At 48.2% G+C, this 19,694-nt stretch overlaps 1 protein-coding gene across 3 annotated transcripts in view; it reads left to right on the forward strand.

The window, feature by feature from the left end:
• Positions 1-19,694, forward strand: part of LOC117364602 (discoidin, CUB and LCCL domain-containing protein 1-like) — a 94,711-nt gene that overhangs the window by 65,730 nt on the left and 9,287 nt on the right. For all 3 annotated transcript variants that reach the window (XM_033953973.1, XM_033953970.1, XM_033953972.1), the window contains 6 exons: positions 196-268; positions 3,832-3,965; positions 8,535-8,572; positions 9,949-10,149; positions 14,133-14,287; positions 19,534-19,693. In XM_033953973.1, coding sequence (XP_033809864.1) covers positions 196-268; positions 3,832-3,965; positions 8,535-8,572; positions 9,949-10,149; positions 14,133-14,287; positions 19,534-19,693 — 761 coding nt within the window. The remainder of the gene's footprint in view (positions 1-195; positions 269-3,831; positions 3,966-8,534; positions 8,573-9,948; positions 10,150-14,132; positions 14,288-19,533; position 19,694) is intronic.

Consider the following 19,694-nt stretch of genomic DNA (forward strand, 5'->3'; position numbering starts at 1 on the left):
GGGCTAAGGGCAGAATGGGGAGGAGCCACATGTCCTCTCTTTTTTTCAAGAAGAAATCTGGTAACCCTACCCAGAACTGGTGGTTACTCGGAAGACCAGATCTATTTGCAGGCGTTCAACGCCCACTGTTGAAAATTCCTGTTGGGGTATAAAGCAAGGCTGAAATAACTGGTTTCTTTCTGGGGTGTTTTTCAGTGTTTACTGCCCTGCGGGCTGCAAAGACATCGCTGGTGACATCTGGGGAGAAGCTGCCCAAGGATACAGAGATGTGAGTGCAGATTATTGTCTCTTTGCTTGGATGTGAAATAGCATTACGGGTCTGAAACCATGCAGCTCATCAGGGTATGGATGGAAGATGAAGTGGGAAGAGGGCAGTCCTGCAGGACTAGAGAATGAATGAATAAGAACATAAGAATTGCCGCTGCTGGGTCAGACCAGTGGTCCATCGTGCCCAGCAGTCCTCTCACGTGGCGGCCCTCTGGTCAAAGACCAGCGCCATAAGACTAGCCCTACCCGCGTACATTCCGGTTCAGCAGGAACTTGTCGAACTTGGTCTTGAATCCCTGGAGGGTGTTTTCCCCTATGACAGACTCCGGAAGAGCGTTCCAGTTTTCTACCACTCTCTGGGTGAAGAAGAACTTCCTTACGTTTGCCCTAACTGAGACTAGCCCTACCTGCGTACGTTCTGGTTCAGCAGGAACTTGTCTAACTTTGTCTTGAGTCCCTGGAGGGTGTTTTCCCCTATAACAGACTCCGGAAGAGCGTTCCAGATTTCTACCACTCTCTGGGTGAAGAAGAACTTCCTTACGTTTGCCCTAACTGAGACTAGCCCTACTTGCGTACGTTCTGGTTCAGCAGGAACTTGTCTAACTTTGTCTTGAGTCCCTGGAGGGTGTTTTCCCCTATAACAGACTCCGGAAGAGCGTTCCAGATTTCTACCACTCTCTGGGTGAAGAAGAACTTCCTTACGTTTGCCCTAACTGAGACTAGCCCTACTTGCGTACGTTCTGGTTCAGCAGGAACTTGTCTAACTTTGTCTTGAGTCCCTGGAGGGTGTTTTCCCCTATAACAGACTCCGGAAGAGCGTTCCAGTTTTCTACCACTCTCTTGGTGAAGAAGAACTTCCTTACGTTTGCCCTAACTGAGACTAGCCCTACCTGCGTACGTTCTGGTTCAGCAGGAACTTGTCTAACTTTGTCTTGAGTCCCTGGAGGGTGTTTTCCCCTATAACAGACTCCGGAAGAGCGTTCCAGTTTTCTACCACTCTCTGGGTGAAGAAGAACTTCCTTACGTTCATATGGAATCTATCCCCTTTCAAGTTTAGAGAGTGCCCTCTCGTTCTCCCTACCTTGGAGAGGGTGAACAACCTGTCCTTTTCCACCAAGTCTATTCCCTTCAGTACCCTGAATGTTTCGATCCTGTCCCCTCTCAATCTCCTCTGTTCGAGGGAGAAGAGGCCGACTCTTAACTGACCACCCTGAAAGAGATTTTCTGAGCAATTAGCTTTTCTGTCCTTTCCCGATATTTCCCCTAATTCCTCCTCCTTCTCAAGACCATTGCTGAATGATACTTTACAGGTTACTCTTACAGAAAGACAGACAGATCCTGAAAAAGAGGAGGAGGTTGGTGGCATCTTGTAGGCTCATTTATTGAGGTTGTGAGCTTTTGAGATCAAGATTCCACCAGAGCTTCTGCTTTCTCCACCTGAGACAACTTAGAAACATATCTTGATGACAGCAGATAAGGACCAGTTTGGTTCATCCAGTCTTCTAAGTTGTCTTCCTTTCTGGTTATCTGCCCATACTTAAATCAATCTCACTTTACCTCCAGGACTTTTACTCAGTCTTTCAATCCTGTCCAGAGCATAAATTCTGCTACATGCTGGTCTCCTCTAGTAGGCAATGGCAGATGTTTTTCTTATTGGGTTCTTAACAATACCAGACTTAATCAAATGCCCAATTTCCCTTCCATCAGGTGAATGAGCTAATTGCAGGATTTTCTTACAACAGAGGCAAGAATCTCAGGTTCTCAGGGTCTTCAGATCAGTTTGATTTTTTGGATAGCCACAAGGAGTATTTACTAGTTATATTTTCATAGGTATGGCCCAAGAACCAGCTTAACCTGAATAATTTGGTTGCCTGACAAACCAGATCTCCTCCTTGCTCTTAAAGGACTGAACTGACTACTCCCTACATTACAGCTTAAACAAGCAATGTTTACATTAAGCCTTAATGGGCCTAAAATAGTTTTGTTTTCTGGAAATCTTACTCCCAATGGAATTTTATGCAACTGCGCAGCGCAGAATTTGTGCAGAATTCGCCATCCACGCAAACCTTCCATTCTGCCCCTGTCCCCATCTCCCCCATGTGCCCCTCCAACCCCCCCCCCCCCCACCATGCGTTCAGACATACCTGTGGGCCTCCCAAGGAAGCAGCAGTGGAAGCAGTGCTGTAAACAGGCTGCTTCCGGCTGGCCCCACCAGGGCCTTCTCTCTCTACCGCATCACTTCCTGTAAATAGATGATGCGGCAGAGCCAGCTGCAAGCAGCCCATTGACAGCGCTGCCTCTGCCAGCCAACTTCTGCCGCTGCTGCTGCTCTGGAAAGCCCACAGGTATGTCAGATCTCACGGGAAGAGGAGTCGGTTGGAGGGAGGGAGAGAGGCCAGACCTACACTGGGGAGAAGGAGGGGATGGGGACATGGATGCTAAACCACAATTGGGAGGAAGGGAAAGGAGGGAACATGGTGGATGTTAAACCCATGGTGGGGAAGAGAGGAGGAGACATGGATGCTAGACCTGCAAGGGGGAAGGGGAGAGAAGGGGAATGGATACTAGACTAGCAGATGGGAGGGGTTGGGACATGGATGCTGCACTGCAAGTGGGGGGGGGGGAGAGAGGAGGGAACATGGATGCTAGACCTGCAAGGGCAGAAGGAGAGGGGAGGGGACATGGATGCTGGACCCATAAGTAAAGGAGAAAGGGGTTGAGAAGGAAACCCAGGCCAGAAAGGGGGGTGAGAAGGAAGAGATGCTTGATCGTAGAGAGAAGGAGAGAAAGATGCCAGACCATGGGGAGTAGGGAAGGGATTCATGGTGCAAGTGAGAGAGGTGGGGTGAGGGGACATGGAAGCTGGACTTGCAAGTGGAGATGAGGGAAAGGAAGAGAGCGTGACCAAGATCAGAAAGGGGATGGGAAGAGAGGAAGAGAGAGATGCCAGACTATGGCAGCCAAGGAGGATTTAGAGGGAGTCAGAACTGCAGTAGGAATGAGAGAGGGAACTGAGGAGGTTTGAACCTGAGAAAGGAAAAGACAGGAAAGAATTTCAGGCCTCAGGATAGGAGAATTGTATGCAAAACACCACAAATAAGCCTCAGGATAGGAGAATTGTATGCAAAACACCACAAATAAGCAGCAGAATTTTCAAAATGTTTGCACAGAATTCCTCCAGGAGTAAAATCTGTACATATTGTGACTGTGATTTCCACAAAGGAGAACTTTACTTCTCCAAGCAGGATGTGTAAGTCATGCGAATCTCCATTTGTACGTAAGGCCCCAAGGGCCAGTCTCTGCTCCAAAGCTTTTCTTCCCAGAACACTATGATGAGAAATTGTCTGGAATGAATGAAGTGTGAACAGGAGTTCTAAGCTACCTCAGTTAAGAAGTAACCAGACTGAGACCAGTCTACACTTGTCAGGGCTGCTTGACTTAGGAAGTATGGCACAGATCAGCGCTTGCTTAGTTATCTGCTGCATGGGTCTACTATTCCTCTCTGTGTTTAACCATGATTTTTTTTTTTTTTGGGGGGGGGCGGAATATCTTTCCACTCTACAGACCTCTGTAATTTGCAAAGCAGCCATCCATGCTGGTGTGATATCAGATGATATTGGCGGGCAGGTAACACTGACCCAAGAAAAAGGGATCACCCTCTATGAATCTGCCTGGGCGAACGGGCTCCAGTCCAGAAGGTGAGCTGTTTTCCTTGCTTATCATAACTTTGGCAGAAGAAGCAGATTTCCAAGCTTGGGGAGGGGTGTAGGCAAAGGGCTGGCACGTCAACCTCCAGTATTCAGGAAGCCTTGTGTTTTTTTAAATGTTATTTTAAGGGAACAGATTACGCTAACATTAAATAGACAGACTGCAGCATTCAGAGTAGAGACTGACACGGGGACAAATTTGCCCCTGTGTCATTCTCTAATTCAGAGCTTCAAGTTGGCTAAAGCTGCACTAGTCCAGAATCTTTTATATCCTGCAGTAGGTGAAGTATTCTGCTGCTTCTTGTTAATCAATTCACACTGATTTTACACATAATACATCGTCCCCAAATGTAGTGAATCCTGCCCCAGAAAGGAGAGTTTTGACCAAACTTGGTTTTGAATGTACTGTACCGTATTTTCACGCAAATAACGCGCACCCGTATAAAACGCGCACACGGGTATAGCGCGCAGAAATCACGATGATATGTACAAAAACTTTGGTATACCGCGCTCACGGGTATACCGCGCATGCTGCCCGACGCTCCTTTCGCCCGCCCTGACTTTCCGACTCTCCGTTCACCCCCCCTGACTTCCGTGCACTGTCCCCCCTTGAAGGTCTGTCCCCATCCTGAAAGCCTGATGCCCCCCCCCGACGTCCGATACATCCCTCCCCCCGAAGGACCGCCGACTCCCCAACAATATCGGGCCAGGAGGGAGCCCAAATCCTCCTGGCCACGGCGACCCCCTAACCCCACCCCGCACTACATTACGGGCAGGAGGGATCCCAGCCAGGCCCTCCTGCCCTCGACGCAAACCCCCCTCCCCCCAACGACCGCCCCCCCCAAGAACCTCCGACCGCCCCCCCAGCCGACCCGCGACCCCCCCTGGCGACCCCCACGACCCCCCCACCCCCCTTCCCCGTACCTTTGGTAGTTGGGCCAGAAGGGAGCCCAAACCCTCCTGGCCACGGCGACCCCCTAACCCCACCCCGCACTACATTACGGGCAGGAGGGATCCCAGGCCCTCCTGCCCTCGACGCAAACCCCCCTCCCCCCCAACGACCGCCCCCCCAAGAACCTCCGACCGCTCCCCCAGCCGACCCGCGACCCCCCTGGCGACCCCCACGACCCCCCCACCCCCCTTCCCCGTACCTTTGGTAGTTGGCCGGACAGACGGGAGCCAAACCCGCCTGTCCGGCAGGCAGCCAACGAAGGAATGAGGCCGGATTGGCCCATCCATCCTAAAGCTCCGCCTACTGGTGGGGCCTAAGGCGCGTGGGCCAATCAGAATAGGCCCTGGAGCCTTAGGTCCCACCTGGGGGCGCGGCCTGAGGCACATGGTCGGGTTGGGCCCATGTGCCTCAGGCCGCGCCCCCAGGTGGGACCTAAGGCTCCAGGGCCTATTCTGATTGGCCCACGCGCCTTAGGCCCCACCAGTAGGCGGAGCTTTAGGATGGATGGGCCAATCCGGCCTCATTCCTTCGTTGGCTGCCTGCCGGACAGGCGGGTTTGGCTCCCGTCTGTCCGGCCAACTACCAAAGGTACGGGGAAGGGGGGTGGGGGGGTCGTGGGGGTCGCCAGGGGGATCGCGGGTCGGCTGGGGGGCGGTCGGAGGTTCTTGGGGGGGGCGGTCGTTGGGGGGGAGGGGGGTTTGCGTCGAGGGCAGGAGGGCCTGGGATCCCTCCTGCCCGTAATGTAGTGCGGGGTGGGGTTAGGGGGTCGCCGTGGCCAGGAGGGTTTGGGCTCCCTTCTGGCCCAACTACCAAAGGTACGGGGAAGGGGGGTGGGGGTCGCCAGGGGGGTCGCGGGTCGGCTGGGGGGGCGGTCGGAGGTTCTTGGGGGGGGCGGTCGTTGGAGGGAGGGGGGGTTGCGTCGAGGGCAGGAGGGCCTGGGATCCCTCCTGCCCGTAATGTAGTGCGGGGTGGGGTTAGGGGGTCGCCGTGGCCAGGAGGGTTTGGGCTCCCTTCTGGCCCGATATTGTCGGGAAGTCGGCGGTCCTTCGGGGTGGGGGTGCGAGTGGTCCTGCCGGGGGGGGGGGGGATGTATCGGACGTCGGGGAGTCGGCCGGGCAAGAGGGCTTGGGCTCCCTCTTGCTCCGATCGTGGATGCGGGTGCGGGTGGGAGCGCGTGCGAGCGGTCGTTCGGGGTGGGGGTGCGAGCGGTCCTGCTGGGGGGGGTGAATCGGGCGTCGGGCGGGGTGGGAACTATGTTTTAAAACTTTTGTATACCGCGCTCACGCATATAACGCGCGAGGGGTATGCGCGGTAGGTAAAAACGCGTATAACGCGCGCGTTATATGCGTGAAAATACGGTATATCTCTGCTACGGTGCGGTATTTAATAGTCGCTGAGTCTACCCCTTCAATCATGCTGCGGGTCTCGTAACGTACCAGGATAGGCTTTAAGAAATCCAGGACTGGCCAAAAATCTCCCTCCTGGACCTGGAAAACTTCAAAGCTTTGAGGGTGGGTGTCGGAAGGTAAACGGCAGGGCCTAAGGGCCTTAAAGCCAATTCGGAAAGTGCACTAATTACATATGTGCAGCCAAAATACTAACATTCAAACACCGGCCATGGCATTTTGCCGAATGTACACGGGCAGTGGTGACCGCTGCTACTCTACTGGTGTTTGGTGGCCTAAAGTGCCCACGTAGGTGTGATTCAAGCGAAGACAGGCACCGGAAATGTAGGCCTGGAAAACCCCGGCCTACACTTTGCATCGGGACGATTCCAAAACTGGCACCAATTCGTGATTGACACGTGATCGGCAGTCACTTTTATGTTAAATCTTTTTGATTGAAAAGACGAGAAACATTACAACGTCTAATCAATGTTCAGTGAACCAACCCATAGTCCTTTCCCATCCCCACCCTACTTCCTACCCCTACCCCCCAAGATTATTGTTATTTAAACAATTACAGTGGTGACAGTACAAACAAGTGACGATAACAAAGAAGCGAATATATTATGTATAGCACCATCTGCACAGAAAAACCATCCCCCAGAACCAAAAGCTCCCTAGAAACAACTCCCAGAGGCACCCCCCAAAACCAGCCCATCCCGTCATCCAAAATACTCTCAAAGAGATCAGACCAATCCCCCAACCCGACAAGAAATGCCCCAAAGGCTTCAACTCTTATAGCTTCCGGAGCTTCTCCCCCCCCCCCCCCCAAAAAAAAAAAAGTGATCCCCTCCCTCCATAATTCACACCAGTCCTGTCATTACAATATATTCAATACCAAGCTCCATCCTCTGGGATTCAAGCGCCCCGAGTGAGCAAAAAGAGCTGGCGTCTCTTAGGGTAGCTTGGCGGCCACCAAAATCAGCGCCAATTTGAGAATCCGGGCCTAAATTTCCGGCCCATCCCGTCATCCAAAATACTCTCAAAGAGATCAGACCAATCCCCCAACCCGACAAGAAATGCCCCAAAGGCTTCAACTCTTATAGCTTCCGGAGCTTCTCCCCCCCCCCCCAAAAAAAAAAAAGTGATCCCCTCCCTCCATAATTCACACCAGTCCTGTCATTACAATATATTCAATACCAAGCTCCATCCTCTGGGATTCAAGCGCCCCGAGTGAGCAAAAAGAGCTGGCGTCTCTTAGGGTAGCTTGGCGGCCACCAAAATCAGCGCCAATTTGAGAATCCGGGCCTAAATTTCCGGCCCATCCCGTCATCCAAAATACTCTCAAAGAGATCAGACCAATCCCCCAACCCGACAAGAAATGCCCCAAAGGCTTCAACTCTTATAGCTTCCGGAGCTTCTCCCCTCCCCCCAAAAAAAAGTGATCCCCTCCCTCCATAATTCACACCAGTCCTGTCATTACAATATATTCAATACCAAGCTCCATCCTCTGGGATTCAAGCGCCCCGAGTGAGCAAAAAGAGCTGGCGTCTCTTAGGGTAGCTTGGCGGCCACCAAAATCAGCGCCAATTTGAGAATCCGGGCCTAAATTTCCGGGTATATGGAACCAGCAAAAACATAGCCAGTTACGTGCAATATTAGCCCATAAGCAGCTATGAGGAACCGCATAAAGATAGGACTGCATTTTTTTCTGGTCCTCTTTAGGCAGTTATCTTAGCTGGTTAAGTGCTTAATGTTGGCCCTTAATAGGTTACGTGCTGACTCTGCCCCCAGAACACCCACAAAATAGTTGGCTCTGGGCGTTTTCAGCGGTACTATCCAGTTAAGTGCGCTGAAAATGCCTGGCTAACCCCGGTCAGGCGATTTAAACGGCCAAGAGCCTCTCCTGGCAGTTTTAAATCATTTTATCGAGCCCAACATGTTTTTTGATCATTGAACTGTAAATACTTTCATAGTTAATGTCTGTTATTTTCTTCATCTGCGAATCACTTTCCTGTATTGAGAACTTCAAAGCATCACAACACAGCTAATGAAGAGAGGCGGAAAATTGTAGATTCCTGTCCCAAATGACGTATCCAGTTTTGGGGATACATATTGCATGAAAAAAGTGCCATATAGATATTATAGAGCCTGCTTGATTGCATGCAGTGGGTTGTTTTGGGGTTGTTGTTTTTTTACTCCTTTTTTCTTTCCAAAATGTAGGGGGTCTTTATCTGAAAAGCGTCTGATGTTCCAGAGAGGTGAGCTGTTTCGGCTTTTTTGATATACCAAATGCTAGAGAGTGGATGCTAGAACACCTCTAAGAAAGCAACTAGGGGGAGGGCTTGGGGGGGGGTCCAAGAAGAATGGATCTGGGCGGCACAAGCAGAGGAAGCACAATGACAAGATCATAAACATTCTCTGTTGGAATAAATAAATAAAAAAACCCAAACAGAGAGATTGAACAGGATTTGGAGGGAGAACAAGGTTCTAGGGCACTTTCTAACTTCGAGGGGAACCTTTTGCTCCATTTTGGTTCAAGTTTCAAGGAGGGAGAAAAATAGAACAAGAGAAAGGAATAGCAGGTAAAAATATTGGGAAACTGGGAGAAAATAGAATTTTGATAGAAAAGAGCAGAGGGAGAGCAAGGACGGGAAAAGCAAGGTCTCATACCTAGGTTATCCATAGGGCACTACCCTAAAAGTCATGGGGATCAGTCACACTTTCTGGATTAAAGATAAGTGTAGATCAGTGGTTCTTAAACCTGTCCTGGGGGACCCCCATCCAGTCGGGTTTTCAAGATATCCCCCAATGAATATGCGTGAGGCAGATTTGCATGCCTGTCACCTCTATTATATGCAAATCTGCCTCACGCATATTCATTAAAGATATCATGAAAACCCAACTGGCTAAGGGATCCCCCAGGACAGGTTTAAGAAACACTGGTGTTTCCATGTACAGAAAGGTCTTAAGCATTGATCTGAATTTTTCTTGGGACCCACTGATCGCCTGTCAATTTGGTTTTAAGCTTACTGTGGGTTAGGCTCTATGACCTCATAATGCCTTAGCTTACAACCATAAAGATCCACGATTTCATAATGCGGGTGTAAAGAGCCTTAGCCTATAGGGAGAGGAGCAGATAGTAGATGCTGCAGATGGGCTATTTGGCTTTTGTCTTCCATCATGGTTTTATAACCATAAAGTTCCATGACCTCATAATGCAAATGTTAACAGCCTTAGCTTATAACAATAATGCTCTATGACCTCACATTCAGGTGTAAAGAGCTTTAGCCTAAAGGGAGAGGCGGAGATAGTGGATGCTGCAGATGGGCAGACTGGATGGGCCATTTGGCTGTCATGTTTCTATGTGTTCTACTGGTGTCTAGATTTAAGCACCAGTTTATAGAATTGCCTTTCATGTAGAGCCACACTACTCACACAGCTGGTCCACAAAGTCTTGGTGCTTGGGTGCCCTAGAGTGTGTTAATCCACCATTGAAATTAGGTTCAGTGGGAAGGGGACAAAGAGAAACAAAAACCCAATAGGAAGGGCTACTTGAGAGGAAAACCAATGGAAGCAGGAGTCCCTCAAACTCTTCAAATTGTGCTAAGATATTTCCTTTCCATTATCTTCACAGTCTGCAGTGACCTGCTCGATGTTACTCATTTCAGCGCTTCTTCTTCGTGGTTGAGTGTTGACCCTATAGGTCAACACATGAACTGGTCACCAGAGAGGGCAAGCTTCAGAAATGAACCAGCACCCAGCTCTTGGGTGGCTGAATTTAGCAGTACAACTGAGTGGTTGGAGATTGACCTGGGAGGCCGGAAGAACATCACAGGTCAGTAAGTTTTGGATTTTCATCTTTCCTGAGGGTGGAGGGAGAAGAATGTAGGTGAGGGAAGAAGACTCGGCAGCCTAATCATATATTCTTTTCCAGATATCCATCATGGCTCTAGGATGCTGAATTCACACAACCAAATGTATTCTGGTTTTGTTTTTTATAGGGGATAATAATTTTAGACAGTGAGGTTTACTGACATTAAAAACATTTTTGAAGTCTAAAGGCCATAGATTACTTTTTTACCTAAATTCATTATTTGAATGAAAAGCTACATTTCATAAGAATATAAGAATTGCCGCTGCTGGGTCAGACCAGCAATCCGCTCCCGCGGTGGCCCTTAGGTCAAAGACCAGTACCCTAACTGAGTCTAGCCTTACCTGCGTACGTTTAGGTTCAGCTTTGTCTTGAATCCCTGGAGGATGATTTCCCCTATAACAGCCTCCGGAAGAGCGTTCCAGATTTTTACCACTCTCTGGGTGAAGAAGAACTTCCTTACGTTTGTATGGAATCTATCCCCTTTCAACTTTAGAGAGTGCCCTCTCGTTCTCTCCACCTTGGAGAGGGTGAACAGCCTGTCTTTATTTACTAAGTCTATTCCCTTCATTATCTTGAATGTTTCGTTCATGTCTCCTCTCAGTCTCCTCTTTTCAAGGGAGAAGAGGCCCAGTTTCTCTAATCTTTCACTGTACGGCAACTCCAGCCCCTGAACCATTTTAGTCTCTCTTCTCTGGACCCTATCAAGTAGCACTATGTCCTTCTTCAGTGCTGGACGCAGAACTCCAGGTGGGGGCAAACCATGGCCTGGTACAGCGGCATGATAACTTTCTCCAATGTGTTTGTGATCCCCTTCTTAATCATTCCTAGCATTCTGTTCGCCCTCTACCGCCCCTGCACATTGCGCGGGCAGCTTCATTGACTTGTCTACCAGTACTCTCAAGTCTCTTTCCTGGGGGTGGGGGGGGGGGGTTAGAAGTTAGATGGTAAAAATATTACAACTTAATTTTTGCTAAGGTCATGGACCCTCTGAAATCTTTCAGGATCTGTAAGCCCCAGGATATGCTCTAAATCCTGCTTTCCTTGCCTCATGCGGCCTTTTCATCTAGGGCTGGCTTTTATGCTGAGTGTGCTGGCAGAAGACTGGTACCAGGTAGAGAATGACACGGGGACAAATATGTCCCCGTCCCAGCAGGAGCTCATTTTACTGTCCCGTCCCCGTGAGTTCTTTTCCTGTCCCTGCTCAATTCCCGCAAGCTCTGTCCTCATCTGCACAAGCCTCAAACGTTTGAGGCTTGTACAGTTAAAGCAGAGCTATCAAGAATGGGGCAGGGACAGAGACAAAACTTGCAGGGAGGGAATGGGGAAACTGAGTTCCTGCGGGGTTGGGGACAGATTTGTCCCCGTGTCATTCTCCGGTGCTGAGGCCACTCTAGAAATCAAAATATAGTAAAAGTGAGCCAAGTATACGTCAATCAAGCCATTGTGACATCACTGATGAGGTTGACTCTTAGGCATTGGTGGAATGAGGCATTATGATGTCACAAAACCAGCCCAGGTTATCAGAGGCTGAAACTTTTCACACTATTTATTTATTCAGTTTTCTATACTGTTCTCCCAAGTAGAGAATGACACGGAAACAAATTTTTCCCTTTCCCCACGGGAACTCATTTTCCCATCCTGTCCCCGTGAGTTCTTTTCCTGTCCCTGCCCCATTCCTGCAAGCTCCGTCCTCATCTGCACAAGCCTCAAACACTTTAAAATCATAGGTAGCAACATTCTAGAGCTCAGATTGTGATGTCATAATGCCTCATTCCACCAATGCCTAAGCTCCGTCCTCATCTGCACAAGCCTCAAACATTTTAAAATCCTAAGTAGCAACATTCTAGAGCTCAGATTGTGATGTCATAATGCCTCATTCCACCAATGCCTAAGCTCCGTCCTCATCTGCACAAGCCTCAAAAGCTTTCAAATCCTAAGTAGCAACATTCTAGAGCTCAGATTGTGATGTCATAATGCCTCATTCCACCAATGCCTAAGCTCCGTCCTCATCTGCACAAGCCTCAAACACTTTAAAATCGTAAGTGTTCAAGGCTTGTGTGGTTAAGGTAGAGCTTACAGGAATGGGGCAAGGACGGGGGCAGTGACAATACTCACGGGGATGGAGAAATTGAGTTCCTGTACCAGCATTCTGCAGATCCCCAAGATACTGATGCCAGAACTTGATATTGTCTGTCGGAATTTCCCTAATGGAATGCACCTGCAGGCTGGCGCCACCTTCCGTCTTTATTTCCTGTTTCTTCATGAGATTCCTGCAGTGAAAATTAATAAAGGGGCTCTGTGGGAATGCATGCTCCTGTCATGTCCAGAAGGGCTGCGTGGAGGCTGTGTTGTTCGCAATCATCTTAACCCGACTCCTCCCTTGTAGAACAGGTTTTCTCTCACAGTCTTCCATTGTTTCACACAGCTGACTTTGGTTGGGTACCCAGAGACTAAACCACACATCATAAATACACAGACAATTTATATCCACATCAGTACGGGTGGCTTTGCTTTAGTATTTCCTCACTTGGCGCAGCTGAGTACTTAGGTTGAATATGCATTGAAAGCAGTACATGCACATAGATCTCATGCATATTCATTGGGGAAATCCTGAAAACCCGACTGGATTCGGCCCTCAAGGAGGGACTTTGGAGACCCCTGGCCTAAGCCTAAGTGGTTTATAGTCAGGTACTCAAGCATTTTTTCCCTGTCTGTCCCAGTGGCCTCACACTCTAGCTATTGTACTTGGGGCAATGGAGGATTAATAATAATGCTATATAATAATACCCTTAGCGCGCATGTGCACTACAATCTTCGTGGCTCCGTGCATGGCCGGCAGATAAATTGTAAAGCGTTCGGCACGTGCACGCATGACGAGTTGCTTCGAGTGGCAGTTTAACCTAATCCGGCAGCGGTTACTGTGTGCTGGTTACCCTTCCCAACACAACACGTGATTTAAAAAAAAGGTAGGATGGGGCACGATAATTGACAGGGAGAGAGATTGAAAGAAAAAAAAAAAACAGACGGGACATTGACGGACTGACACACTGAAAGACACACAGAAGGACAGGGGTGATGCCTGGGTGGAAGAGAGTGGGAACACCTCTCCGTGTCCAAGGCTTTTCTTTCGCTTTAAAATACTTTTCCTGGCATTGGCATGTACTGACTAAATGGAGTGATTTGTTTTCTAGTATACAATAAATTTGCTAGATACCTTTATCATTTATGGAGCAAAACTGCTGCAGCCTAGAAGGGGTTAAGTATTCCCATTCTCTCATATGCTGAAGGATATCCTAGACGGGCAGGGTGGTGTGTTAACAGTGCTGTTGTGATTATGTACTTTTCCTGCAGTGTGGGGCTGATTCCATAGAGGGCGCCAAACTTACTCCACCTTTTACAAAACCGCGATAGCTCTGTGCTGCTCCCGACACTCGTAGAGTTCCTATGAGCGTCGGGAGCAGCGCAGAGCATTCAACGCAGCAGCCTGTGCTAAAAAAGCTATCGTGGTTTTGTAAAAGGGGGGGGGGAGGGGTTAATTGGCAAAATACCCTTAACAACCTCAATAATTGATTTTTTTTTTAAATGTAATCGGGCGATAGGTGCCTCATCTGATTCTATAAAAAAAACTGACACTTATCGCAATGCATTTAGCAGCGCCTGATGCCTTAGTGGACATTTCTATGCGTGGAGCGTGAGTTAGGTACCGCTAAGCGCCATTCACCAAAAACTTAGGCGCCCGAAATGTAGGCCTTTAAAACCCTCGCATACATTTCAGGCACCTGAGTTTTTTTTACATAGGCGCCGCTAGCCGCGATTCTGTTAATTGCGCCTAAGCGTGATTGATACGTGGCTGGTGCCTTTTTGGGTTTTTTTAGGCGCGATTTAGAGAATCAGCCCCTGTGTGTTTGCGTTACACTAACGAGCTATCTTGAATTGCTTTGCAGGAATTATAACCAAAGGATCAGCTAATGAGAAATATAATTTCTACGTGACCTCCTACAAGATTTTGTCCGGTCGAGATGAAAAAGGTGGCAAGTCAAATGCGCGGAGAACAAATAACTGGAGGGTTTATAAGTCGGGGCTTGGGAAGGATGAGAAGGTGAGATACAGGAGAATTTGCCAGTGGTGGGAAGTGAAGTGTGAAAAATAGATTTCACTAAGGGGAGGAATTCATCAAGAGGCGCTAACCTATTTAGCAATCGCCAGCGCTCAATGCACGTTAAATTCTAAGACATCCATAGGAGTATAATGGGCATCTTAGCATTTAGCAAGCGCTAAATCAGCGCCCATCGATAGATTCCCCCCAATTAATTTTAATACTGCTCTGACTCCTTAACATCACAACAGTGCATTGTAGGGACGTGGCGGGATCCGAGGTTAGTCCTGGTTTTGGAGCTTCCACTCTAGGACATTTTAGGATTTGTAGACCTGCTGTTTCTACCTGAAATCAACAAGTTTGAGAAGCAGATACCAGGATGCACAAGGAGGGGTAGAGGTGGGGGGGGAGGGATGTCGGAATGCCAAGATCAACCTAAAGTCTTCCTCCAGGAAATGGGTCACATCCCCTTGGTCTGTGATAAGTTCTGGAAATCTGGTAACCTCAACACTGAGCATCAGTAGAGATCGGTTCATAGTCAGTGGCGCGCAAGACGCCAGTGTGCCGACAATTCGGCACAAGACAGAAGCACGTGGGGGGAATAGTAATTTTTAAAGAGCTCCGACGGGGGGGTTTGGGGTGGCAACTCCCCCACTTTATTGGTTAGTGTTTGTGCTGCTGTTGGAGGGGGGTTCGGGGGGGGTTGGAAACCTCCATTATAGAGAAAACGGAACTTTTTCTGATTTTTTTCTGGAAAAGTTCCCTTTTCTCTATAATGGGGGGGGTTTCACCCCCACACACCCCCGCAACGGCAGCGCGAACACTAACCAATAAAGTGGGGGGGTTGCCACCCCAAACCCTCAATCAGAGCTCTTTAAAAATTATTTTTTCCCCCCGCGATTCTGTCTTGCGCCAAATTGTCGGCGCGCTGGCGTCTGGCGCGCGATTATCACATCACCGTTGAGATCTTATTCAGTAAATGCTCACCTATAAGTCAGTAATCTCCACAAAAGAGTAGTGGGGAGAATTGTTAGTAATGTTGATGTCAGCATAGCTATCGCTAGCATTCAGCATTTGTAGTTGGCATTACTTATGTCAGCGAAGGCCAATGGGAAATTATATCAATCTGACTCTGGCATGGGAATGCAGATAGACCCTGAGGGCAGGGAAACTGTTTTAAGTATCCCTGATATGTTTCAAGTAGCCCTGATTGAATCATGACTAGCTAAAAGGTGTTAATGTCTGATTAAGGGGGTGCTTAGGACAATGGGTCCAGGTGCACAGATCAAGAAGACAGGCTGCTTGAATGGGACAAAGAAGCCAGAGACTAATCCCATTTATCATGCTTGCAAGTATCACACCCTCCTTTATCAATTAAATTAACCTTTGTTTCAAACAGTTTACAAATTCTAAACAGAAAGATACTGGGACATACAATAGTTTCTATATTCAGAATAAGTTTCCAAGGTATAAAAGCCTCCTCTCTGCTCTATCACTCGAGCTATCAATCTATCTATCTATCTCTGGAGGAGAGGGGTCTTGGCTCTCTCTCTCTTTCTTTCTCTCTCTCTCTGGCTCTCCCTAGAACTTCAGACTCTCTGTCTCTTTGTCTCTGAACTATGTAAGGCAGGGAAACTGCGTTGCTCTCTGCTTAATTGTAATGCTTATAAATATTGCTTTTCTGTAAGACTATTTCTATAATATATTCTTTATGCAATCACCTCTGGCTTTGCCTCTTTGATTCTACTTCCTGGTGAGTCTTCAGTGAGGGAACTGAACCTGGGACCGGCGTTTGTCAGGGCGCATCTCACTTAACCCCTACCACCTAATATTGGGGGGGGCACTAACAAAACTGACAGTTAGGTGGTGGAGACAGAGACTGTGCTTGAATGCAAGAATGCTGGGATAAGTATGTGGGATCTCTTAGAGAGGAAGAGATAATGGTTACTGCAGTTGGGCAGACTGGATGGGCCATTTAGCCTTAATCTGCCATCATGTTACAATGTTTCTATAACCATAAAGTTCTATGACTTCACAATATAGGTGTAAAGAGCCTTAGCCTATAGGAAGAGGAGATGCAAATGTTAAGAGCCTTAGCCAATAGGGAGAGGAGGAGATAGTGGATGTTGCAGTTGGGCAGGCTGGATGGGCCATCTGGCCTTTATCTGTTTCTATGTTTTGGAAAGCATTTGCTGTGTATGGACTCTTCGATTATTATCTATCAGGTTCTGACAGTGATGTAGCAAGAGTGGGAGGTGCCTGGGGCGGTGGCGCCACCCCAAGGCCTCCTCTCTGCAACCCCCACTCCTACCGCTCCATCCTCTCCGCCACCCTGCTCCTTCTGCACCTCCACACCACACTCATGCTGTCCCCTCCTACCCCTGTACCTCTAAATCTTCTCCAATGCCAGCACTTTCTCCGCCTGCTGTTCGCGCAGGTTTTCCCTCTGACATCACGTCCTTGTCCCGCGACCCGGAAGTGATTTCAAAGGGAGCCAGGCCTGCGTGAGCCACAGGCTAGAGAAGTTGCTCGTGCTGGCAAAGATTTTAAAGAGGTACGGGGAAGGGAGGGTGCAAGCGTGTCGTAGGGGGCGGAGAGGTGCTGGTGCCCCCATCAAGATGGCGCCCGGGGTGGTCCGCTCTCTCCTTATTATGCCACTGGGTTCTGAAAATGCTCCTTTGCTGATTACAAGGTCTCTCTTGCCTTAGAAAAAGCGGGTTAACGAGAGCTGGAGCACCTCACTGGTGTTACCACTTATTGAAAGGATATAAGGCTGGGAAGGGGGTGCAGGAGAGCTGGACTGCCAAAGGACTGTCCGGGTGCCCAGAGGGATTGCCAAAACCCGGCAGTTTATCCTGCTTTTGGAAGTCCTCGACCTCAGGGTCGCGTCTGGAGGGCATCTGCGCATGCATGGATATCGACACAATGATGTCATAGGCATGCGTGCATGTATGTGACATCATCGCACCGATGTCCATGCATGCACAGATGCTATCCTGAGTTTTGTGTGGAGGCGGAATGGGGTGGAATTGGGGTGGGATCAGATATCCTCTTTTTTCAATTAGGAAATCTGGCAATCCTAATACAGCATCAATACAGTCAGGCAGCAAAATAAAACAGAGATGCTAAGTTACCCAGTTCCAAGCTGCAAACTTTTTGGCCATTCCTGGTTTTGAACTTGCATCCTATAGCAGTATGGGATTTGTAGTACCTGATCCTGCCCATTGAGATCAGTGTTTCACGGTCTGTAATACATTAGGCTTGGGTGGTCAGATATCCAGGACTGTTCCAAAATCTCCAGCCTGGAATTGAATAACTTGGCATATCTGAACTTCTCAGCAACAGAACAAAAAAGTATATGAGCCAGTAGTAAACAGACTCATGTGGTCTGGGGGTTGCCGGAAGGCAGTTTCATGCTTTCGGGTACAGAGTCTTGCCTCTGGACAGCATTTTCTGTGCCCCTCTTGCATCTCTCTGTACCCCTCCTGCACCTAAGGCTTTCTGGCTTCCTTGATTTTGGGTGGGTCCTGTTTCCTAGCAACCAAGTGTATCAAGATTAGACTATTGTACGTTGGCATCGCCCAATATCAAATAAGTTGTTCACAAATGTTGCAGAATACTGCTTTTCGCTTTCTGTGTCATGCCAGAAGGAATGATCGTCCTACTTCATTACCATTTAAGTTAAACTGGCTGCCAATAAGATACCGTATAGATTTTTAAGTCCTTTGTCTTGCCCACAAAGCCTTTCATCTGGTACTCCGCCTTTTGTCTTCTTTGTTGATTCCATAACACCTCGAATCATGTATGTTGCTTAATAGATGCTTGTCTGGCCTTGCCTCGCCCAAAAAGAGCACACTATGAGTCAACGAGGAAGTCTGTCTTTTTTTTTTTTTTTCTTCCTAGCCCCGAAGCTATGGAATGATCTGCCCTCACTGACTAAGTTGGAGCTCTCCTTCACTAAACTCAAGTCCCAACTTAAAACCCATTATTTTTTTTAACTGGCATTCGACTATTCTCCCCAACTGGTTAAGGTGGTGAGAACTGCAAATAGGGATAATGGCTGTGCATTCTTGTGTGAATGACTACTTGTATGCATGATGTATGTTTCCACTGCCCTGTCACTGAATTTGCGGCCTGCTCTCAACTCGTCCTGCTCCTTCCATTGTAACTTCGTACTTTGGCAAGGGAAGGATGCAGCAGAGAACTTAAGAACAACCATATTGGGTCAGACCAGTGGTCCACCTGTCAGTATCCTGTTCCCAACAGTGGTCGATCTAGGTCACAAATACCTGGCAGAATCCCAATAGTAGCAAGATTCCAGAACTGAGATTGTGATGTCATAATACCTCATACCACCAATGCCTAAGAGTCAACTTTATCAGTGATGTCATAATGGCTTGACTGTCCTATGCTTGGCTCACATAAGAATAGCCATACTGGGTGAGACCAATGGTCCTTCTAGCCCAGTATCCTGTTCCCAACAGTGGTCGATCTAGGTCACAAATACCTGGCAGAATCCCAAATAGTAGCAATATTTCATGCTACCAATCCTAGGGCAAGCAGTGGCTTCCGCCACATTTGTCTCAATTGTGAGCCCACTAGGAACAGAGAAAGTATCTGCATATAATACTGTATATGTAAACCACTTTGGTTGTACCCACAAAAAGGCAGTATATCATACAAAAAAAGAAAAAAAAAACAAATCCATAAACATCACTCCAAATGTCTGTACTGAGGAACAGGAAAGATCCAAACCTTGTTTCTATGGATTACATCAGTTCAGAGCAGTGGTCTCAAACTCAAACCCTTTGCAGGGCCACATTTTGGGTTTGTAGGTACTTGGAGGGCCTCAGAAAAAAATAGTTAATGTCTTGGTAAAGAAATGACAATTTTGCATGAGGTAAAACTCTTTATAGTTTATAAATCTTTCCTTTTGGCTAAGTCTTAATAATAATATTGTAATTTATAGATCAAGAAACGATTTTATTTTACTTTTGTGATTATGATAAACATACTGAGGGCCTCAAAATGGTACCTGGCGGGCCACATGTGGCCCCTGGGCCGCGAGTTTGAGACCACTGGTTCACAGTCTGTACCTGTAGCTAGAGCAATGCCATTACTACCCTGCCCCACATTTCCCACTGTGTTTAAGTGGAAAGCTTCCTTTGTACGTAGCTGGAGAGGGTAATTTTGCTGCACCGGGAAATGTATTGCTATATGTTGGTTTTTTTTTTTCCTTCTCTATATAGGTTTTTGAGGGAAATCAGGACCCTCTCCTGGAAGTCTACAATGCCTTCATTCCTCCTATTGTGGCTCAGTACCTGCGTGTGGCTCCCCAGACCTGGAATCAGAGGATAGCACTGAATGTAGCGCTAGTGGGTTGTCAGGCATCACGCAGCAGAGGCGTTGG

The sequence above is a fragment of the Geotrypetes seraphini genome, chromosome 8 (assembly GCF_902459505.1).
Source record: "Geotrypetes seraphini chromosome 8, aGeoSer1.1, whole genome shotgun sequence".
NCBI lineage: Eukaryota > Metazoa > Chordata > Amphibia > Gymnophiona > Dermophiidae > Geotrypetes > Geotrypetes seraphini.